This window comes from Podarcis vaucheri (genome assembly GCF_965113315.1).
Source record: "Podarcis vaucheri genome assembly, chromosome: 10".
Lineage (NCBI taxonomy): Eukaryota > Metazoa > Chordata > Lepidosauria > Squamata > Lacertidae > Podarcis > Podarcis vaucheri.
The window spans coordinates 51363348-51387870 of NC_138748.1; the positions used below are offsets into that span (position 1 = coordinate 51363348).

At 42.7% G+C, this 24523-nt stretch overlaps 1 protein-coding gene across 1 annotated transcript; it reads left to right on the top strand.

The window, feature by feature from the left end:
- Positions 1–1130: 1130 nt before the first annotated feature.
- LOC309542028 (protein mono-ADP-ribosyltransferase PARP12-like) lies at positions 1131–23601 on the top strand. Its single transcript, XM_082240509.1, has 12 exons — positions 1131–1580; positions 3486–3621; positions 8505–8772; positions 10525–10626; positions 12796–12919; positions 13966–14143; positions 14890–15010; positions 17085–17181; positions 18116–18197; positions 19266–19396; positions 21088–21239; positions 21562–23601. Exons 1-12 carry the CDS (start codon positions 1222–1224, stop codon positions 21819–21821), a joined length of 2010 nt encoding a protein of 669 aa, XP_082096635.1. The 5' UTR covers positions 1131–1221; the 3' UTR covers positions 21822–23601.
- Positions 23602–24523: the final 922 nt, after the last annotated feature.

Sequence of the window (24523 nt, forward strand, 5' to 3'; positions counted from 1 at the left end):
AGTAGGTTTCTGCTGCTGAAATGTTTTCCATGCCTCTCCCTCATGTTTTGGTCTCATATACTGAAGCAAGTGTCAAGACCTAAGTGGCTGGTCATTGGTCTTATAACTTCTGCTTGGGGCTGCTAGATGTAATTGATTAATTTGTGTCATTGGTTCTGTGTTGATTGTAGATTGTAGATTTACTCCTTAATTGTTCAACTCACTTGTGTAAAAGCATTCAATGTGGTGCAATGCAGACTTATTCAGAAGTGAGTTCCAAGGAGTTCTAAATAAAGGAGCACAAGACTTCAAGCCCTGGTATTTTCCCAAAAAGTACACATTTGCCTGAGCACAAAAAAACTCAGGGAAAAAAGAAGTTATTAATGGTGACCATTGGAGTGCAGCCCTGTGCATGTCTACTCAGAAGTAAGCCACTATGGTGTAGTGGTTTGAGTGCTAGACAAGGAGCAAGGAGACTGATTCAAATCTCCATTCAGCCACCAAGCTCACCTGAGCTAGTCCCTATCAGCCTAACGTACTTCACATGGTTGTTGTGAGGATAAAATGGAGGCTGTGTGCTGCCTTGATCTAGTAAATGAATAAAACAAAGTCTACATGAATCCAATGGGATATTCCTCAATTAAGTCTGTACTGCTCAGCGGCAGGAAAAACATCAGGAAAAACTTTCTAACAGTAAGAGCTATTCGCCAGTGGAGCAGACTCCCGCGAGAAGTGGTGGCCTTTCTTTCACTGGAGGTTTTAAGCAGGGGGTTTAATGGCCATCTGTCATGGATGATTCCTAAATTGCAGGGGTTTGAACCAGCTGAACCTTGGGGACTCCTTCCAACTTTTCAGTCCTATGATTCTACACAGAGCACACATGAGAGCAAAATGTCCCGGGTTCAATCCTGTATGAGCGCGCCTCTTGCTTGAAACCCTGGCCAGCGGCTGCCAGTCCGTGTACCCAACACCGAGCTAGATGCATAAGCAAGCCGCGCCTCTTCCTTCGCTCCGTCGCCCTAGCAACTCGTGGCTTTCGGTTTCGTTTCTCCCTCTGGCCGGGGAGAGATCACGGGAGGCAGGGGCGGAAGTGGAGAGGTGGGGAAAGGGACGGTGGTCGTCGTCTCCTAGCGAAGGCGGGAATCGGGCGGGTCTCCTCCTAGTAGTAGCGGCGGAGGAGGAGGAGGAGCAGCAGCTTCGGCGGGAGCGCCGGCCTTCTGCAAAAGCTGACCCCCAGCCAGCATGGACCGCTACACTTCGCAGAGGCTGGCCTCCCTGGCCCTGCGGGAGCTGTGCGCGTCGGGGGGCTGCCTGCGCCAGGACGAGCTGTGCCGGCGCGTGGCCCTCGGCGTGAGCGCGGAGCTCCTGGGCCCGCTCTTCCAGGACGCGCGCAAGTTCACGGTGGTGACCCGGGAGGAGGCCCCCTCGGCGGCCGAAGAAGGAGGAGGAGGAGAAGAAGATGGAGATGCCCAGGTCGTGGTGGCCACCACCGGGGCGCGGCTGTGCCCGGAGCACGGCAGCGGGAAGTGCCAGGGCGACTGCCGGCGGCTACACGTCTGCCGCTACTTCGTGGGCGGCGGGTGCCGTAACCTGGACGGCAGGTAAGGCCGGCGGAGACCCCCTTCAACCCCCCCCCCCAAATGCTTCATCGCCGGCGTGTTTGTTCGGAAGCAAGACGCACCCCTCGAGTTAACGGGGTGTTTGTTTTTTTACTCCATAGGGAGCGTCGTCTAGGATTGCCGTGGGTGGGGAGCGGAGGGTTGCTATTGAGGAAGGGGGGCGTGCAAGCGGGGCAGCGACCCCACTCCCGCAAAAACCAGGGTTGCTATTGAATGAGCTTTGTTCGGACTTGCTTCCGGGTAAACTTTTGCGCCCAGGGTCGGGACTGCAAAAGAATTGCGGTGCGTGGACGGGGGAAGCTGAACCGGTTTGTAGATCCCGAGCCGTGTAGCCGGATTGGGGCGAGGCGAGGGAAGTGCCGGGCAGCCCCGAGTTGTTGTTCAGGAGTGAATGTTTGAGCTGTGGGGGGCGAGACTCCTCCGTCCATCTTCCCCGACTTTTAAGTGTGGGGCGGAGCTTCTCTTGCTACCATTGTTCGAAGTCCCAGGCTCTAGTGTATGTGGACGTGTAAGGAAGTACGTACGGTTTTAAACGTTCCCTTTTTTGCATTCTGTTAGTATGTGCAATGGAAATAAGTTGAGTTTACCTTCTGTAGGGGGTTGCATAATTTTGAAGAGACAAAAAGAGGACACATTTGCCGACTTTTACTTTTTACTTTCATGGAACACCATGAAAAAAAGTGCGTGTCCTGTAAAAAGAGGACATATAGCAACCCATATGTGAACATATTTTTACCAAAAGCAAACTTTTGAAAGAGGATGGCTTTCTTCTTCTTTTTGCCAGTATGCAAATCATTCAGGTTTTTCACTATAAAAATTAAATTTGGTGGTCTCTGGTAAGGTGTCTTTGCCATTTTAATTTAATTTTTAAATGGATTTATTTTGCTTGCTTTTGTTATGCCCAATTCCCAAAGACTTAAATGACCAGTCAAAGGACAGTTTGTGATTCTTTCTGCCATTAGTTTTACAGTACATCATGTTTGCATACTATTATTAATGTCTTTTTCTCTAGACGGGACTCAAGGCAACTGATAGATAAAAATGAGAACTATTGAAAACATAGGAAAAACCCTCAAAACCCTAGCAGGTTCCTATAAGGGAATGCAGTCCTTCAGATAGTTTGGACCTAAGCTGTATACAAGTACTAATACATAGTGCTGTAAAGGAAATTGCAACTTTGGAGTTCATGAGTTGTTTGTGGCTGCTAAAACTACCACCATCTATCTTTCTTTTTTGCTATGTTTTTACCTCCTTGCTCAGGAGATCTTAAAACATAATGTGAACTCATTTTCCATGTTAGTCTGTTGCAGCAAAAACAACAGCCTTACAATGTCTTTAAAAAAATAACCTTTTAAAATTATATAAGCCTTTGTGAGACTGTCCACTTCATTTTGCTTGAACTCATGTGACACTGCTTGCTTTCTCCATTCATTTGTCCTATCCTAATCATTCACTTCTCCTTTTTCAGGCATCTCTCGAATTTAGGGTAATTCAAGATGATGAAACTTGATAAATTGGGCTTTAAAAAACAGAACCCATAGTTTTACCTTCAACCTGTTTTTAACTTACAACTTTTAAAATTTTGATGTATATTTTATGTTCTGTGGAAACCCATTTAGAGGTTTCAGCAATTAAGCTGTATATAAATTAATATATATATATATTATCCAAAATGCTGTTGGACAAAGATTGCTGGAACTGTAGTCCTATATGTACTTACCTGGGAGTAAGCCCCAATAAACACATTGATATTTATTCCAAGTAAACCTGCATAGAATTGGGCTGCATGATTACCTTTGGCTATGAACAACATGCAGCTTCAGTTCATCTTTGATGGTAAAAGCAGAATGCAATTACAAGCATGTTTAATGTTTTCGAAATTTACAGGAAGCCATGCAAGTTCATCCATGACTTTCATTCACCCCATAACCTCCCTGTCCTAAAAGAGCATGGGCTCGAAAGCTTAAAGGATGATGAATTGTGTCAGCTTCTGCTTCAGAATGATTCTTCACTCTTACCTGAGGTGAGGACTTTCACTCCTGAATGATGAGACTTTTAATGAATCTCTAAACAACCAGTGAGCATACCAGATATCTGGACCTTTGAACCCTTCAGGAACTTGATTAGAGAACTCCAGCTTGTACTTCCGTTAATTTATTTTAAATGGAAGTGATTAAACCATGTAGCTGCGGTGTTCTAGCAGCTATTGTAAACTTGAGATAGCCATTACAGTGGTGCCCTGCAAGACGAATGCCTCGCAAGATGGAAAACTCGCTAGATGAAAGGGTTTTCCGTTTTTGAGCTGCTTCGCAAGATGAATTTCCCTATGGGCTTGCTTCGCAAGACGAAAATGTCTTGCAAGTTTGTTTCCTTATTCTTAACACCGTTAATACAGTTGCGACTTGACTTCGAGGAGCAACTCATAGAACGCAGTGTACATATAGTAGCCTTTTTTGAGGTTTTTAAAGACTTTGGTGATTTTTGAAGCTTTTCCAAAACTTCTTTTGCAGCCATTTGGTAAGTTAAGCTTTTAAAACTTTTTTGGGGGGTTTTGGATTTTGGGTTGGGGTGTTTGGAATTCAAGGACTTGGTGTTGGGAAGGGGTTTGCAAGAATCTGGAAGCTTGTGTGTTTTTTTCTGCATTTTTATGATTTTCTGTGACCATTGGGCCACTCTGCTGTTTTTTTAAAAAAAAATTCTGGGTTTGAATTTCTGTGTGCTGGGTGGCTGGGGGAACAGTTGGGGAGGGGTTTGCAAGAATCTGGAAGCTTGTGGTTTTTTTCTGCATTTTTATGATTTTCTGTGACCATTGGGCCACTCTGCTGTTTTTTAAAAAAAATTCTGGGTTTGAATTTTGAAATGCTCTTTACAGTATGTGTGACTTTAAAGAGCACTTAATAAACTCTTGTTGTACTGAATTTGGCTTTGTTTGGACTTTTTTTGACCATAGGAACGCATTAATTGATTTTCAATGCATTCCTATGGGAAACCGTGCTTCGCAAGACGAAAAATTCGCTAGATGAAAAAATTCGCAGAACGAATTAATTTCGTCTTGTGAGGCACCACTGTATAATGTGTGAGCAAAACCAACCAGCATGTTGTGAGTTGAGCTCAATGTGTTTCTTTCCTGGTGCAAGGAATGTGCTTTTTGCTTGGCTTAGAGAGATAAGGAAAAGGTTACAATATGCCCTGCCTAAAGCATTGCAAGAATGCGATGAAAACCCTCTTTAATGATTTGTATGTGTATGCATCCCCCACATTCTTGAAAAGGATATGTCAGTTATTTGTGTGTTACTACAGCCTTGCAAGTACAGTGGTACTTTGGCTTAAGTGCTTAATTCGTTCTGGAGGTCTGTTCTTAACCTGAAACTGTTCTTAACCTGAAGCAGCACTTTAGCTAATGGGGCTTGCCGCTGCGCCGCCGCTGCACGATTTCTGTTCTCATACTGAAGCAAAGTTCTTAACCTGAGGTACTATTTCTGGGTTAGCGGAGTCTGTAACCTGAAGCGTATGTAACCTGAAGCGTTTGTAACCTGAGGTACCACTGTAAGTCCTTCAGAAATTACTAGTGCAAATGCATGCCTCTTTGTTGGTTATTTTTGGTTCCAAATGGAAGGAGCATGTTTGGTAAATCTTCACTGCCTGATTGTCTTTATAGGCAATTGGCTGTTTACAAGGTTTGTTGTTACTTAAGTTAGTTCTGCAGCTTATGATATTTCTGATGTGCTGGAGATGTTCTCCACTTCAGAGTGGTGGAATACAGTGGAGAAGTCTTCACAATTGCTTCCTTGCACCTGTTTGGCACTTCAATGGCATCCGGTTGACCACTGTGAGAACAAGATACTGGCTTAGATGGGCCACAGGCTTGATCCAGCAGGCTCTTTCTATGCTAGTTGAAAACATTTTTCATTAGGGCATTCAGTGGCCTTAAATTGAATTTAGTTGATCTCTGCTATTATGGCTGGTTCTCTTTTGTTCATTTTTAAGCGGTTTGTTTATTTCTATACATTTCTGTCCAACAGCAAGTCAAGGAAATGTACAAGAAGATGAAAAATTAAGGCAGATTTAAGATTATAATACCTTGAGTTCAAGCACCAGTAGTAAAGGTGAATGCTGGGTTGCCTTGAAAAACCATATTGAAATTATGAGTGGAAAATAAATAATAAATAAGTTTATGGCTCAAGGGCCTCGGTGTAGCTGGATTTCTCATAATGAGAAGTAGTTAAGAGTCATTGGACGTGTTGTGTGTTTGGTAATGAAACAATGGTTGGGGAACAGCTGTCGCTCAGTGGAAGAGCATCAGCATTTTATACAGAAGGTCCCATGTTTGATCCCCAGCAGCTTCAGGTAGGTCTGGGAATGTTTCCTGTCTGAAATCCTGGAGAGTTGCTAGGCAGTACTTTGTGAGAAGGACCAATGGTCAGACTCTATATAAGATGTATTAATTGCCACAGGATGCTATAATGGGCTTTGCCATGAATATTTGGAGGAAATGGGTCTACAAGTGCTTACTTCTTAGCAGCAATAGCTGGGAATGAAATGGCCATGATTGGAGGCAGTGTGTACCTGGAGCTGATGTCAGTTGCCATCTTGCCTTGGGAACTTTCTTGAAATCTCACTGGCTATTTAGTCCAAGACAGGGTGCTGGCTAAAATATGCTGCTCTTGTAATCCAATTACTTCCATGTGTTTTAATGATTTTATGTATTGTGGGTGTAGATTCTAAAGTTTTTGGTGCAAACTGCAGTGTTTTCAGGTGCGTTGTCATTGTTCTGATGGGGAAATAAAATAAGTAAGTTGGAATGGAAGGCAAAGATTGGCACCTGTGGCATGTCATCTCTGCTTCACATTTGCTCAAAAGTAGAGGAAAAATCATCTTGGGGGTTAAGCCAGAGGGCCCTTGTTTCATTTTAGTAATACAGTGCTATTTTTCTAGAAAAAGTGGTGGTGGAACTCACCATGAACACCTCCCCTGTTCTCTTAGAATGGCAATGGTGCCCACCTGAGAGGTGTCACAACTGAGTTCTGGCTGGAAAAAAAAGCCTTGGTAATAGAGATGTGAAGCCTCCACACCCCCCCCCCAAAAAAACACCTGGGTTGGAGAAAAATTTAATCCACCCTTTCCAAGACTTCACATTTCTAGTAACAAGTATTCTGTTACAGAACATCTGTTGTGTTTGAATATTACTGTTCATTCGAGTTATTAATGAAAGTTATCTAATTTTGCTTGGCAGCAAGGGATAAAACTCTGCAGCTTGCTTCCTCTTAGGGCGTAGGCAGTGTTCGAAACAGATATATAAGCTAATTGCCAAATGGCAGCTTAAACCTAGGTTATGGTCGTTGCAATGGAATGTCTAGGCACCCTTTTTTACCATGAAATTCGTTATTTATTATCAAAGCAGTATACAACACATTAAAACATCAAATAAAACAATCCAGAATAAAAAAATTCAAGCTTCAATGAAGATATTTCAGATCCTTCTCTAAGTGACATTTTGCCTTCCCCATATCTATATACCTACTTAATTTATAGAGCTGCCCCATAGCAGATGTGCGCTAGGAAGCCAGTGTGGTGTAGTGGTTAGAGGAAGGGTCAGCAACCTTTTTCAGCCGCGGGCTGCTTCACTGTCCCTCAGTCCATGTGGTGGGCTGGACTATATTTTTTGGGGGGAATGAACAAATTCCTATGCCCCACAAATTACCCAGAGATGCATTTTAAATAAAAGGACACATTCTACTCATGTAAAAATACGCTGATTCCCGGACCATCCGCGGGCCAGATTGAGAAGGCGATTGGGCCACATCCGGCCCACAGGCCTTAGTTTTTCTACCCCTGGGTTAGTGTCGGACTAGGACCTGGGAGATCAGGGTTCAAATCCCCACTCAGTCATGAGGCTCACTGGGTGACTTGGGGCCAGTCACAGCCTCTTAATCTTACCTCACAGGGTTAGTGTAGGAATTAACTGAAGAGAGGGGTGAACCATGTGCTCCTTGGCGAAAAAAGTGGGAAATAAATGCAATTTCTCATCTGCTTACCTGCATAAGAAAGCTGGAAAGGCCAGCCAGATGGAGATGTCCATTGCCAACCTGGCATCCAGAGATCTCCTGGGGGAAGATCTCCTGGGGGTGGCGCCTGGGGGAATTTTCGAACACTGGGCGCATGTGTATGACGGAGTAATACTGACACAACTGAAGGCTACAACTGAAAAGTCACCATGTTGGCAACTAGATTTGTAATTCATAACATACTGAGCCAGTATGATAGGTTGGTAATGACACACATGGCAGCCCCCATGACTGCTGATTCTAGACACAGAAAAGATGAGTCCAAGAAAGCCAAGTTACTTATTGCTCAAAAGCTTTCCTCCTCAGATTTTGAGAATTAATCATTCCTAATACTAAATCATAGCTTCTAAAGCCTGAGCACATGAAGCCAAAACAACATCACCCATGCACAAGAAAAAGTTAGGAGCAGACTTGAGGTTATCCCCAAGGTTTCCAGTTATGCAAAGAACCTTTGGGCAGGGGGCCCATTATAACTCATTGGCATGGAATGTTGGCTGACTAAGTTGGGATGTGGAGACTGACAGCCAAGTGGGAGGAAGTATAGAATGAAGAGACAGGAAAGGGAGGAGACACTCCAAAGCAGGCCAATAAGGACTGAGCATGTTCAGTGAGTGCTGTGACAAGACAGAAAACAGAGATGAATAGAATAGAGTGCTGGAGCTCTGAACAAAGTCACTCCACGCTGCAGCAGTTTTGTTACAGGGCCACATTCGTGTTTCTCTTGCTGCTTGAAAACATTTAGGCATTGCTAGTCCTGTGTTTACATCTTACTCTAGTCTATTTGCTTTAAATGAATTTATGTGTCTTGATTTTTTTCCCTTCTCCTTTTTGTTGTTGTTAGATATGTCCATACTATAACAAAGGGGGCGGGCCCTATGGATCTTGCACCTTTAAGAAGATCTGTGTCAAACTCCACATTTGTCAGTACTACCTCCAAGGAGAGTGCAGGTTTGGGAGTACCTGCAAGCGCTCACATGACATTGCTAACTCGGAGTGTTACGAGAAGCTGGAGAAGCGAGGAATGAGCCACACCACGATCACCAAAATTCCCTTGATCTACAGGAATGCATATGACATCAAAAATAGCTCAACAGCATCAACTAGCAGAGGTAGAGTGCTTCATTCTCTTTTATAACACTATAGAAATCCCCAATATTGCTAGTACAGTAGCTGCTACTCACTGTGAATGTCAGGAACAGAAGGTTAATAATTATAATTGTATTATTTATACCCTGCCCATCTGACAGGGTTTCCCCAGCCAGATCAATATAGCAATACTGTAAATATATTTATAATCTTTTGCCCAGTGAAGGAGATGGGGAGGCAGGGTCTGTAGCTCCTGCACTGCAAGTTTTAAGAGCTATCTTGGCTTGCCTTCTAAGAAAGGAGAAGAGAACCTTTCAGATAAAAGAGTGGGGCCATGTGACCAATTATTAAGTTGGCCAGCAGTTTGGAATTGTGAACATAGGAAGCTGAGTTGTACAGGAAGAATAAACAATAAAATGAGTAAAATAAATATGGCATAATAGTTGGAGACAGAACACTGGTCTGTTTCAGCTAATTGGCCTTTTTCACATCAAAGTAATCTAGAGTCCTTGGGAAGAGTTTTAACAACAAAACTTCTTTGTGGGCTATAGCCAGTTTCTTTAAATGCACCTCTGACTGATAAAAGCTCATTAACCAGAGCAGCTGCTTTCATCATGAGTTCTTCATTGTGAACATGACCTAATGTTATATATCATACACTTTTTCAAAATATGCAAGAAATACCCTTATAAAGGACGCAAATAGGAAATTTCACCTATTACATTCTCCCACTCTTCCCAGGGCTAGAACAGCATAACCACTACTTTCATGAAACATAATTTGTAATAGCTGTGAACCTGCTACCTCCTGTGACTAATTATTAGTAATTGGAAACAGATGTTACAAGAATGCAGATTGGTCAGACTTACTGTTGAGTCCTTTAGGATTTACAGAGCTCAAAAGTAGAAACCCGGTATGCCTCACATTTACGTAATGTTACATGGGGATCTTGCCCTTTATACAAAGACCTGCGTACTTGTTCTGTAGCAAAAAAAATCTTTTTAACTCCTCAGGAGTAGGCTTGCATTAATTAATTGGGCTTCCATGATGTGTGCAGAGATTTTGCTTTGATGCTCACAGAGCAAACATTCTAGTCTCTTCTGGTTTGTCCTATATACGTTAAAGGACAAGGACATAATAAGATGTATAACATGAACTGATTAGCCAATAGTGGAACTTTTCGATACAAACCTGCCATCTACAGAATTGAATGCATTGTTTAAGTTGCAATGGTTGTGCACAATATGAACAACTGCCTCAATTAAAATGTCTAGTAGGCATGACTATTATTCAAGCACTGACTTGAGGAAGACAGCTCTTAACTGGGTTTTCAGATCTCGAAGTACTCAGGAACCCAGAGCAGTCAAGACATTTATTTGCTAAATTTATATACCGCTCTTCATCTGAAAATCTCAGGGTGGGTCATGACATAAAAATACAAAAAGAGAACCCAAAATACATAATAAAATAAAAACAAACCAATAACCCCCTTCCCACAAACACATTAAAAAAGCCATACAGTGTTCATCAGTCAAAGGTTATACAGAAATGTTTTCACCTGGCGCCTAAAGATATGTCATGATACTAAGAATATGCAAACAAAACAAAATGTTGGAAGAAGTATTCATCATACCAGTTGAAGATTACATGCAATAATTTTGGGTTTACTTATAAAGCCTGCAACCCACTTGCATGGGCTTTGCAGTCCAATTACCGGGTGCAGTCCGCAGGTTGTGAAACACTGAGCTAGAGTCTGTGTTTTCCTGCTTTCTCAGAAAGAAAATTGAGCAGCGGTCAGGTACCATCAACCACAAACAGCAGCGAAGATTCAGATTTTATATGCTTATACCACATTAGGAAAAGTTGTAGCTTTCAGGGTAAGTGTAATAAAACCTGTGGTGGGTTCTATCAAGCTTTTCTTTTGCATGTGTGTGTATGTATCACTGTCCGTTCCCCGTCCCCCCTTGTTTTTATGCACTTTCAAACTTTGCAAAAATGACCTATTGCCATCATTCCCTAAGAAATTATGATTTAAGCTTTATTATTTATTTCGCCTTGAGCCACTTGAAAAATAATGTCGGCTAGTTTGCAAGCCTCTCTCTTTTACTTGCCCCTGCCTGCAACAGATGTACTTTGAAGAAGATCCCTTTACTTTATTCTGCACTTGAGCATATGAATTGACTGGTGTCTCTTAAATGACCCAACATGGACTGTATGCAATAAAGATTCCCCTTTTGCCGGGGTAGGGAATCTCTGGCCCACAAGCCAATATTGGCCCACCAGGGGAGTCCAGTTTGGGCCATGAGGCCATTTCTCCTCCAACCCTGCCAGCGTTTAAATCATCTGATGTCAATGTGTGACATCAGATACTGGCTGGGAAGGCAAGTCTCAGTCCTGCTGGGTGCTGGTTTGCTAGCACATTGCCTGTGAAGCAGGCCCTGGCATATGGCAATATGAATGAATACTGAATGAGAGTACAGTATTGCTGGATGCTGCTTTGCCAGTGTCAGATGATTGACGTATGGGTGGCCCCACTCACATGTCATTGTTGACCCACAGAGTGACGGGAGACAAAGATCTGACCAGCTTGGTGGAAGAGGTCTCCCATCCATTTGTGATGGGAAAGTATTATTTGCAAATATTTAAGCATCCTTGCTATTCTGTTTTCTACCGTGTTGATTTATTAAGTGCTTACTAAACTTATTAGTTTACTTTTGGGGCTTAAACCCCCCCCCATATTAATGGCCCAAATTAAGACCTTGTTATACCAACTGCTCAGTATTCTCAGTAGAGAGGTTACGATAAGTAAAATGTTTGAATGTTGAATGTGTAAGTTTATGTCTAGAGCAGCGTTTCCCAAACTTGGGTCTCCAGCTGTGTTTTTGGACTACAATTCCCATCATCCTTGCAACTGGTCCTGCTAGATAGGGATGCTGGGAACTATAGTCCAAAAAAACAGCTAGAGACCCAAGTTTGGGAAACACTGGCTTAGAGGTCATTAGACGTACTACTGGATGTTTAATGGTTCTTGTATTTTTATTTGTTTAAAAACAAAAGTTTCAAAAAAAAATCCCTCTCTCAAACCAACTTTAAATAAAAATGTGCAGCTCTTCTGTTGCTCCTACAGTCGCATTAAGTTTCTGCACTTCAGCACCATATTGTAAATGGCTGGCTGTTAGATTCACTGCAAGGTGACTAAGCTGCCCATATGACTCACTGCAAAGTAGGCTGGCTGAATTCTCAGCAGGCATCAGTAGAATCAATTCTGATAGAGACAGGGAAGCATTAATACCTTTATACTGGCAGGGCTACATCTGGACTATCATGCCATCAGCAACCATTGCACCCACCTGGCTGCTTTGGAAGGTGAGCCAGCAAGACCCTCTCCCAGAACTGCTCCAGCCATTCCACGCAGTTGTTATGTAACTGGTTTAGACAATATCTTCAGCCTGATCTGGCACATGTGTAGCAATGGGGAAGTATAAACCTGTCCTCCCCTCCCCCTTGGTCCATCTGGAGATGGCATGTTCCTAGTAGTCCTAAAATCCAAATGCTTTTACCTGTGCATAATATAACCTGTAGGCCAGTTTCGGGTGTGCTGTCCTACATTCCATGCCATGAACAAGGTCCAGATGATAGGTGCTTCCCTTCCTCTTCCCTTGCGGTTCCTTTTTTCCTTTTGTGTCATGTCTCTTGGTTTGCAATCCATTATTTTAAACTGCAGACCACCTTGAGTGCTTGAGTACACCATATGAACGTAGTAACTTCAAATGATAAATGTCTTGGTTGTATTTGCATGTTTAGTATGAATGTAGATAAATCAATCCTAAGTGAGCCATGGATTTCCAGGCTTCCCTCTCCTCAACTGGATGGAGACAACTGGTTAAATGGAAAATTCTGAGCGCCTTCTCCCAGCTTTCTCCCTGCAAGCATTTGTCGTTCGCTTCACATCCTGTATATTTAGCACCAGCCCCATAGTGTTTCTTCTGTAAAGCCCATGGGTGGATGCCCAAGGGTTCTAACACAACTTGGTTTTATTTGTCTAGATAAGTGTATTCGAGATCACTTCCATTTGCCATACAGATGGCAAATACTTAATGGGACCCAGTGGAAAGATCTGAAGGATATGGAGAAAATTGAACAGGCCTACTGTGACCCAGTTATTGACAGGTATAGATACATTATTAATACGTTCTTGTTTGGCTCTGAATTTTAGTGGTACGGGTCTCTTTGCTGTTTGTTTATATTTTCTTTAGTAATTAACTCTGCTGGTGGATTACTACTTGAATGTTGTATTTTGTCTTTTTAATGGCTTAACTGCTTTTGTAGTGCACAGAGCCTTGATTTAAACTGGTGGGGAAACATTTGAAATCGGCTTAGGCTTCATGTGGGGAAAAGAACCAAAATGCATTTTGTGTGTGTGTGTGTGTGTGTGTGTGTGTGTGTGTGTGTGTGTTTGGGCTCTTTTAAAGGCATATTTGTGCAGTCTTAGAAGTCATCTTAGATTCATGGAAGTTTTTGTTTTTTTATCTTGATGTTGAAAGGGAGGGTTCTAGGTCTCAAGATGGCAGAATGGGACTTGCAGTTGCGGCATCTGCGTGCATTTTTAAGACTTGGGATATGATCTGACTTTAACTGTGAATAATATCTCACTGAAAGTGAGGGCAGATTCACACCGTACATTTAAAACACATTCGACACACATCTGAAGCACATGCCTTCCCCCGAAGAATCCTAGGAACTGTATATTCACCTGCACAGAGCTACAATTCCCAGCACCCTTAACAAACTACAGTTCCCAGGATTTTCACTGCAACATCATTACAGAACTTCATGGAGCTAGTCAAAATTGACTAGTCACTATTGTTAGGAAGAAAGCTAGTCTGGGGAGGGAAAAAAAGCAATCGTGCTGCAGCAGTAGCCAACTGGGGCAGTGCATCTGTGGAAAACAATCTAAGCTTCAGGGAGTTTTGGGGAGAAGCACACCAGCCTCCTGGAAACTTCTTCATGAAAAAGGGAGAATTTGTAGTACAGCGCCACTGCTTTAAATGCTTTTAACAATGGAATTACTCTTGGTTAAGGGTGGAATAAAAAAAAATCATGCTGGCTTGCAGAAAGTAGCAGATCTCGACATTATTAGTAGTAAAGAATATTTAGTTCTTTGTAAATCTTTCAAGTGCACTCTAAACCCCCGCTCAAAACCCAATTGTGCACAGAATTGTCTACAACAGCGCTGCAGACATCGTTTTCTCCAGTATGACTTGTGGCACTGCCAAAATTAGACGGCTCTCCACCGCATCTTCTGTGACCATGGCGCCTCACTATATTCTCACAACTGATTGGATCTGGTATTGGAAGGATGAATATGGGGTGTGGAATGAATATGGAAAGGAAGTAAGTAACATGGGATCATGCTGTGCTGAAGCAAGTCATATTGTGGTGACCCTTTTTGAGCATTGTAAACTGGTGCAGATAGACGATTTTGAAATCTAGTTGGCATCCCTCTCTCAGGAATTGCCTTGCTTCACAACCTGCTGGAACATTTTTTTCTGCGTAGTCTTCCTTGAAGTAGATCAGAACTCTGTTTAAGACCACAGCTGTGGGTCGGATTTATTTATTTATTTGGAACATTTCTGCCCAGTCCTTCAGTATTGCTGTTCCCAAAACAAAATAGGAAGCATTTTTTTTAAAAAGTGCAACAAATAAAGCAGGAACAGTACTAAACAAAAAACAAAAATAACCAAGAGCCTTCTTGCTGGTGTTGCCACTGTTACAGAATGTTTTCCCCAAGGAGGCTTACCTGGTTCTGCCTTTGCAGTCTTTTTGGTGCTAATTGAAGATCTTTTTAGTTTCTCAGTGGAGTTTGTGCCTTTCGACTACCTGATTCTGCCGAACTTTGAAAATCTATTCCACTTAATGGAGAAACACTGTCTTGCTTTCTAGTCATTCCTTGCCTCTCTAACGTTTTGAGCAGTTGTTGCAAATCCATCCCATGCATGCTTGCTTATAAAGGGCGAATATTTTTTTGTACAGTCCAATATATCTCACGCTTTAGACCCCTGTAGATTGTAAGGTTTCCTCAAAGAAAGTTCTTGGCTATCTATTTTTAAAAAGGGATGTGATTTCTTCCCTGCTGCTAGGATGTTGATCACTCTGCCGCCACAGTGTCCTGCTTTGACTTGGAAAAAACCTATCAGTCTGAAGCGTCTCCAACACTCACGTTTTCAGCTGGAAAACACAAATACGAGCTTGATTTCAAAGGTAAGTCTCATTGAATCGCCTGAGGTGTGCTTAAATACAATCTGCTGGAACAGGGGCAAGGAACACTTTGTGGGCCAGATTTGGCTTAGCATGGGTCCCAGTTTTGCCCACCTGTGAGGTGTTCTCAAAGTAAAGGAAGGATTGAACTGATTAATAAGAATACACACAGAGGCTTGTACTAGCAAGACTCTGGGAAGGGTGCGTATAATAGTCTCTGTCCACCCCCTGGCCCAGGTCGTTTTATTCACAAAAGAACTTTTTACAGAGTGTTCGTAAGAACCAATCAGATTTCTTCTGAGCATTTCAACAAACCCCACAGTGGGGACAAAGTTAAACTACCAAAATTAATTAAGCACGCATACTTTTGAGGTAAACAACACAGAACTACAAAGGAGTGCATTTGGCAACCCCGGAGGTGATAAACAAGCAATATACATGATAAGAAGGATGGCCAGGAAGACAGCGATCATATTCACCTTCACGTGAGATCTGTTTCCTGGCCCTAAGATTAACATATCAGAAAAGCTACATCAAAGAAACCTGCCCACTATCTTTATGGCCCAGGATGCCTGCCTGGCGAAGCAACTAGGCTGCATACGTGACTTGTCAAGAAAGAGAAAATGGCCAGAGATGCATAGGGTTGTAGGATTTGATCAGAAATTATTGCCAATGAATTAAACCCAGTCAACACGGCAAATTCATCGTGGACACAATGGCTTGATGCCTATTTAATAATTCCTCATAGTAATCCCACCTGACCCCACACTGGATATTTGCACTCCTACGCACCTGTCAAATGTGATGTCAGGTGTGCAGCAGGTAGAGACACAGCTGGGTCCACGTCATGCATCATATCCATGCAGATGTCTAGTTCTTTGGAAGGCTTTGAAGTGCATTCCAAACCCTTTCTTTAAACCCTGATGTTGACAGAATTCTCTTCCCTGCTGCTGGGGGAAGCTCTACCCAAGAAGAAAACCGGCTTGAAATCACCACCCATTAGTTGATAGGTGGTGACTTCAAAGTCTCCTGATCAGCCTTGCACAGGGCTCTTCGTGAGTCCCAAATCCCATGAAACATTGCATGATGTCATTGTGACATCAGGCGATTGACAGGGATAGGTGTGTGGCCTCTTGTCATATTTGGCCCATGGGATCTGGCCCTTACATGGTGCTGCCATATACTGAGCTAGACCATTGATCCCTCTAGCCTGGTAATGTATACTTAAAAAGCTCTCCATAGCAGAGGTCCTTCCTAGCCATGCTATCTAGTATCTTTTTTTTTACTGTAGCTGCTGGAACCTTCTGCATGCAAAGCATATGCTCTACCATTGAACTAAGGTCACACAATGGCCACATTCAGATGAACATATTTCCGCCTAATAAACCAAGGTATGAATGAGCCTTGTGTCTCTGCATGCAGCCCTTTACTTAGGTGAGCAAACAAAATCAGGTGGACTTCTTCCAAGCCATGGCTTGATATCCTTGCTTGTTCTGAAGTTGGTAACCATCGTTTCCTGGTTTGGACTATAGTCAGTTGTTCCTTGGTTCATTTCAAAGAAGAGAGAAGGGGCTGCATGCATAGCCAGAAGAGTAATTCATATTTTGTTAAGCCAAGATAGAATAATTCCTCCTGTCGAGCAGAGGGCTTTTTGTTCTGTTTATGAGAAGGCGGTGGTCTTTTCTGGGTGCTTAGATGGCTTCTGTGATACAGGTATAGAATGGACCTTGCATGGAGATCTATCTTCTAAATCAGGAGTAGATAATCTTTGCTTCAGAAGCCAAATAGGCCTTCTTTCCATTTTGCCCCATCTGAATTGGCTTCACGTCTGCTTCATCAGCCAGCGATGAATTTTCCTGTAGATTATATTCTAAAAGATTTTGAAGGAAGGAATGTTCTCTAGAGGTTTTCTGGCTCTTCTCAGTTTTAAGTTATAAATCGGAACCAGTGGTGTTCAGATCTCTTTTCAGAGGGAGTATAAATGACTTTGGCAGCAGAATATCTTTTTAAATGGAATAAATGTTATTCTGCATGTAAGCACTGTTAAATATTTCTGTGGCTTCCCCCTCCTCCCCAGCCATGAAACAGAAAAACCTGCGTTACCTGACAGAACGAAGTGTTCGAAGACGACCAAAGTTTGTGTCTGTAAAGGAAGTAGAGAAGAAGAAGAAAAGGTTGGTGACGAAAGTCTGTACTGTATAGAGATTATGCACGACAAAGGACATCAGTGAGGATTTCAGGAAAGAAGGAAGCATCTAATCCTTGCTGTCTGCCTTTCCCATTGTCGCCACAACCTGTAATAAGGCCTGGCCACTGTGGCTGTTCCATAGTTTTGAGTTCAACAATAGATAACAAAGTGCACAGGGACAGATCCTTTGAATAAAGGAAATCCTAAAACACCTTTTGCAATAGTTGAGAGTACCAACCAATCTCAGTATTTTGTCTTCTAGGTTTTTCCCCCCTTCCTGTTGTGGACCTTTATTTTAAGCGAGAGGTCTGCAACTGGAGGCTCCTGGGAGAGCCTGTCCTCTAAAGTGAGCCAGTGTAGTGTCGGGCTAGGATCTGCGAGACTAGGGTTCAAATCCCTACACAGCAATGATGCTCACTGAGGGACCTGGGGCCAGTCACTCACTCTCAGCCTACCCTAATTCACAGGGTTGCTGTGAGCATAAATGAGGAGGGGAACTCTGTAAGCTACATTGAGCTCCTTTGAGGAAAGGTGGGATATAAACATAAATAAATAAAGGATTCTGGAAGGAAAAGAGGTGTGGAGAACTTCGTATCCACGGCAGGAATGTGCCTTTAGGGCTGGCCCAGCTCTCATCACTTGCTTTTCAAACCAACTTCCTAGGAATTGTGAGTTGCTGATCAGGGTTTTAACCACCTGATTAGACGGAGAGGTTATGATTCTGGCACGGGTGTTTTGCTGAACAGGAGCTTTAATTCCTCCTTAATTTAATTGCTGTCTTAACACTTCGTTTTAAGGCAATATTCAAAACTTGAATGTGTTCACTTAGCCACATATTCAGCAGGTGTGTGCTCCCCCAGCAGCTTAATATTATATGTAAGCATTAATTCTTAATTGCTTGATCTATTCCCATCGCAAAGTGGGGCCAAGCAGTCAACAGGAGACAACACGCACATTCCAGCTCACTGGGACCAGTCAGCCTTGCCAGAACTTGGATATAAGGTAGGATACTCTGAAGTGTGTGGGGTCAGGCTGTCCCTGTAATGCCTCAATACACATCTTCCCTACTGACATCTTCCCTACTGACATTATGTCAAGATGTGCAAGATGATAATTAGCTTCTGCCAAAGGGAAAGGGCAGCTTTAGCACTCTCCTTGGCAGATTCTACACTCCAGAACTATTCGCTTTTACTCACATCTTTTCAGTTTAGTTTAGTCTGATTATTGCAGAACCATAATTTGTGTTTTGGCAAGTTGATAGCATGAGAGATGTGCATTATTATCTATTTCCCTCCTTCGTAGCTTTCCTTTTCATCCCTCATGGCTTCCATAAAGTGATATCTAACCTATCCAATAATATTCAAGAACAAAACCAGTAAAATGGAACATTGGGGAGCAATGTTTGCAGTTATGTACCCCTTCAAAGAATATAAATGTTTTGCCAGTCTCCCAAAAGTCAGGAGAAAGGCAAGATGCATTAGCCAAATGGTTTGTGAAGATGCAAGGGGTGTGTGAGGATACAGCATTAAATACTGTCTTTGAAGGGTTCCCTGACTTGATAAGTGTTCCCTGACTTCTCCCATTCAGGAAGCCACTGCACCCAAGAATTGGGGTGAGTGTAGATGAGAACTCTGTGCCTTGCCATTCAGAAAGGTAGCTAAAAACCTACTGTGTGATAGCAGGGCTTATATCTGTGTTCCATATCTAGTAACACCCTGTTGCTGAACAACTGTGTTTACAAGGAGCACATCTCTCAAGCCTGATACCTTCTATACTCCTGAACCAACAGATAAAGATTAAAGAATAACAAAATAGGTCATATTTTAAGAACGATTCAGCATCAGTAGTCTTATACTTTGCCCCAGAGATGAGGATGACCCAAGATATTGTCCTTTAAGTGTCTGGTCAAAAACCTCTTTCTCCTTCTCCTCCCACCATCACTATTGAGGGGCCCTGCACCTCTGGCCTGCTACTCCAAATCTTCTTTATGCACATTTGGAATTACCTTTGCTGCATGGGCTACTCTTGCTGCCGTTTTCATGAAGCATCTTTGTACCTTTTGCCCTGCAGCTGATCACCCTTCTCCCATCTTCCAAGGAGTACAGAAATGTCCAGGTTAATTTTCAGCGCACGATGCCGAATGCATTGATTACGAGCGTCAAAAGAATCCAGAATTTGGCTCTGTGGGAAGTATATCGGTGGTAAGTGCAAATTCATTGCTCTGGTGTTACGTAACTGGGTTTCTCTTTACTTTTCCAAAGCCCAGATTTACTGCTGCGTAGCAGAGGTCCGAAAAAAATTCTTGAGTGCTGGACTGAAGTCCCCTTGTGTTCCTCAGTGTTCAAATACTCAGGCAGTGTTCATAGAATCAGAGAACTGTGGAGTTGGAAGGGACCCTGAGCGCCACCTAATCCAACCTCTTGCAATGCAGGGCTATTTGGGTGTTTGGACCAAGTAAGAAGATGATAGGACAGCCATGCCTAAATTTATTGCAAGCGTCTAAGCTTGGGATAGATCCAGGACCATGGTGTTGAGGAGGGCAGGGATGGGGGCAGTTCCAAGTCTTTTTTCCTTGCCACTTCCCCATCTATCCTCCCTCCTTTTTGTTTCCCCCTTGGGGAAAACATACACATATCCAACCAGCCCCCTCTGAGGTCTCTGAGATACTGCAGGTGTGCAAGTACCCAGGTGGCCGATTTTGCACCGAACTTCCCATCAGAAGCTTTGAACTAGGCCATGGTCCATTTTGGAAGTTGGGAGGCTGCTTCGCCACCACGGTACAATGTTTGTGCCTGTGCTTTTGCTTCACAAAGACCCTGACTTGTTTGTGTGTAGATTTCAGTTCTGTTTCTTTTGCCGTAGTTGAAACAGGAAGCAAAACTGAAAGTAGTAAATTATGTTGCTGTTTCTTTTCCTCAGAGTTTTGTCTTGTTTGCTCTGTATATGAAACCAGTTTTGATAATCTGCTTCTCAGTTTTGGAACTGTGTTCACATTGTTATAGGAATATATATGTGCCACTCATAAGTGGCCACTATGTTTTCTACATATGCTGATTGGCGACATCTATAATGCTATCTGGCGCCATGTCAGAATACAGGAGTGTTGCTCTCTTGGTTATTTCTTAATCCAAGCACATCCCTTTAGACTTGAGGTGGAAGAAAGTGATCTTAAGATACTCGAAAACAACTTCTGACAGGCACCATGCATGCATTTAGATATTGGATCTGAGCTCAAAACACTGTTGAATTGTGTAAAATCACATTAGTGTGGCTGGGTTGGGCAGCTGGAAGGGAACAGGCAGCCCTTATACAAAGCTCCTGTATTAGTTATGAATGTTTAGCCTCTTGCACCAAAACATATGACGATGACTTAAGAAATGTGTGATTTACTTGCTTATTTACAGTGCAGTCCTAACCATCCATACTCAGAAGTAAGTCCTGTTGAATTCAGTGGGGCTTATTCCTGTTGAATGAAGGTAGTGGTGCCAGGGTTGCAGCCTTACTGTATGTATAGACTGCTTGGATCTACAAAGGCTTCCATAGTGGTTTGCAATAAATAATCATAATCATAATCATAAATAATGTGTAAAATCTAAGGGCCAGTAAGCAAAAAAGCAAGACAGAGCAAAACATCAGAGCAAAATACCTTTCTTAATCTTAACTGCTGAAGACACAAAGTAGAAAATACAATTTTTCATTCACTGAGAAGATGGAGTTCTGAACAGATGGGGGCACTACAGAAAAGATTTATCATTGATGCTATCTGGAGCAGGGCTGCATTGGCAAATCTTGAGCCCTGGGTGGATGAAGCTTACGCTAAAGCAGTGCTCTCTCTTGTCAGATCCTGGGTGTTTCTGCATTAGGGAACTTTGAAATATTTGCTTCTTTGTAGGCAGAAAGAACAAATGAAGAAGGCAAATGGGGGAAAGGATGTGGATGAAAGACAGTTATTTCACGGGACCAAAAATGACCACATTGATGCTATCTGCCAGCAGAACTTTGACTGGAGGATCTGCGGCGTCCATGGCACAGCCTATGGCAAAGGTAACTTCATTCTGTTAAAACTAAGAAGGAAAAGTGGATTGTTTATAATTTAAGGGTGGGAAAGGGTGGTTTGCAAAGAAGGGTGAGACTTATAAGGAAGTATGCTTTAGATTGCAGCCTTAGAGGCAGGACAGTGAGCAGCCTAGCTGGGCAGCTGATGTGAGAAAACTTGAAGAACATTCTACTTTTTGGCCTTACAGTAAAGCTTCTATTGGATGATTTGCTAATGTTACATCTGCTGTACCGCCTTGAACTAATAGTCAGTAGCCTTACTCTGCGCTGCTTCTTTTTTGTCTCTTTCCACTCCCTCTCCCCTTTACAGGAAGTTACTTTGCAAGAGATGCTTCATATTCTGATAACTACACCAAAAGCAATTCTTCTGTCAAGACCATGTTTCTGGCCAGAGTGTTGGTTGGGGAGTTTACGAATGGTGTGTCTTCCTACCTCCGCCCTCCTGCCAAAGACAGCCAGAACTCAGTCTTCTATGATAGTTGTGTGAATAGCACCCAGAATCCATCCATCTTTGTCATTTTTGAGAAGCACCAGATCTATCCTGAATACCTCATAGAATACAGAAATTAGGAGGAGCTTTACTTTGGAGCGTATAACGTTGCTTATCTGTCTTGTGGGCTGCTTTCAGCAGACATTTTATATTAGGACTGTGGTGTTTTACTTATTGAGATACAGATATTTTAAAAGCTTTCCTGGTTAATTTGGGCAGCCTTTTTAAAAAAAACAAACACCAAACCATAATTGTTTTAATGTAAGTTCCTGACGCATCTGTGGGTGGTAAGCACCCCATTAGAAAAGACCTAATTTCTCTTTCACAGGAGGGTATAACTTCTTTGAGATAGTCTCAAAGCAATTCTTCCTTCACCACAGCTATTTCTTTATTTGTGAGCATAAGATTTGATTGATTAATCATACAAGCTTTAATTGACTAAGACTTATGTTAGTGAGAGGGACGCGGGTGGCGCTGTGGGTTAAACCACTGAGCCTCTTGAGCTTGCCGATCAGAAGGTCGGCGGTTCAAATCCCCGCGACGGGATGAGCTCCTGTTGCTCTGTCCCAGCTCCTGCCAACCTAGCAGTTCAAAAGCACGCCAGTGCAAGTAGATAAATAGGTACCACTCCGGTGGGAAGGTAAACGCCGTTTCCATGCGCTGCTCTGGTTTCGCCAGAAGCGGCTTAGTCATGCTAGCCACATGACCTGGAAAAACTGTCTGCGGGCACGGCTCTCAGCAAGATGAGCGCCGCAACCCCAGAGTCGCCCGCGACTGGACCTAACCGTCAGGGTTCCCTTTACCTATGTTAGTGAAGTGCAACAGGTCTTATGTGAAACCTCTTGAAATGGTTGCGTAGTGACTTGCTATGCAATCCAGAGATCCCTGCCTCCATTTCTACCTGCCCCGCTCCCTGCAGGATGCACCTTGAAGCTTGATATCATCAGTGCCAATTGTGAGTGTCATTTATTTTCATTCTCAACAGTGGAATATTTTGTGTGGCTTGGGTCAGTAGTACTTTATGACTCTAGGCAACGACTGCTGTTTTCCACCAGCAAGCCAAATGCCCCAGCTTACTCTCCTATGACTTTTCTGCCCTTTTATTTTAGCAGTGTTGATTCCATTTCTCCCTTGGGACGTTGTAGTTTCTCCTTCCTTGGAGGCTTTTAAGCAGAGGTTGGATGGCCATCTGTCATGGGTACGTTAGCTGAGATTCCTGCATTGCAGGGCTTTGGACTAGATAACCCTTCCAACTCCATGCTATAACAAAATGGGCTCACTAGGATTTCCCTTTCCTGAAACAGTACCCCCTTAGTTTATCTGCATGACAGCCTTCATCATAAGCAACCTGGGGAAATCAGTGTTGGAGAAGTTTCAGAAACTCGCCATCGCATATATACATGTGCTATATCAACAAAGATGGCTTTAATCTGGCTGCAATAGTTTGGGCATGCGGAAGCTAAGGAACAATCGGGAGATCACTACAAACTCTTGGCTGTACCTCTGAAATCCTGCCCTTTCCCAACTCACTCCTGAAGTTTAGCTGGTATAGCTTGGTGGATATAGTTGGCTGGATGCATCATTTAACTTAAGCCCATTGAGGGGCCTAATTGGTTGAATAACTGATTAATACTGGGATTGGTTTTTTAAACGGCTCAGTTTTTAAGCAGTGAATGTGTTTTGCTGGTCTTGCGTTGAGTTCCTCAAGACACTGTTGAAACTCTAGTTGACATGCTCTCTAAGCTATAGCTGTAAAACATTTCAACATAGTGAGATTCGAGTGGATACTGTCTGGTATTATTTGGGTTGATCTTTTTCTCGCAATGCTTTTAAGTGAATTAAAAGGACTGGAGTTAGAAAAGCTCCTGAGTTTGTGGTGCTCTTTTTGCTTTTTAAGATCTCTGTTTCTGTGTTCCGTAAGTTGCCCAACAGCAGGTCAACACCACTTAATGTTCATTTGGCATCAATCGATATGCTGCATACAGGATGCGAATTACATTGTTGTAAATAGGGCTGTAGAGAGAAAATAATATTTGAAGAAAGAGGAGTAGAAAAGAGTGGTGGTTGGTTGGCATTAACCAGGATAAAGTATGGAAGCCATTAGTTTATGGGCAATCCAGTAAATAACTTTTCTTGAAAAGATGTTATTTTGGGGGACTGGAAAGAGAAACTAGGGGCCCACCTAGAAAGGGAGAATGATATACATGTTCCAATCCAGAGAGCCAAATACAGAAGCTGCTTTTGGCATGTTGATGTCTCTGGATTAGTGGGTGTTGGGAGTACAGTGACCCATTCATACTTCATTGTTTTCACTTGGAAGTTCATTCTGGTGCAACTAGTTACATATAACTTTATGCTGCTAGAGTTGGATTGGGGCCACGGAAGATGTTTCCAGTAGGAGAAAGTACTGCCCATCAGTCAGAGGTGCTCTGTAGGGCTACAAGAAAAAGATATCCATGCAAGTTTGGGGAGAGTTGTGATGAAGATGGGCTACCTCTGCCAAAGGATAAAATAGCACCACAAAGAAAGTATATACGAACTCTTTCAAAATACCTTTATTTTGTAAATGTAAAAAATGTAAAAAATTGTCAATTAGACAGTAAAAGCAAATATACAAATGCTTCACATTTATCAATAATAGCAGTTTAAATGCTTGTTTACTCAGAAAACTATTGTTAGAGTCATCTATGAAGAAGCACAGTTCCTTTCCCCAATTATTTTTAAATGTGCAGTTTAAAGCAGAGACAGAAGAATCCATTGAAGATGCTTCATTGTAATAATC

Bases quoted from the DNA above. Each gene is read 5' to 3' on its own strand.
- LOC309542028 (XM_082240509.1), top strand. From the start codon at position 1,222: ATGGACCGCTACACTTCGCAGAGGCTGGCCTCCCTGGCCCTGCGGGAG. The intron at 12,920-13,965 runs GTATAGATACAT...AATTGTGCACAG, and splicing joins TGTGACCCAGTTATTGACAG to AATTGTCTACAACAGCGCTG. The intron at 14,144-14,889 runs GTAAGTAACATG...CCCTGCTGCTAG, and splicing joins GGAATGAATATGGAAAGGAA to GATGTTGATCACTCTGCCGC.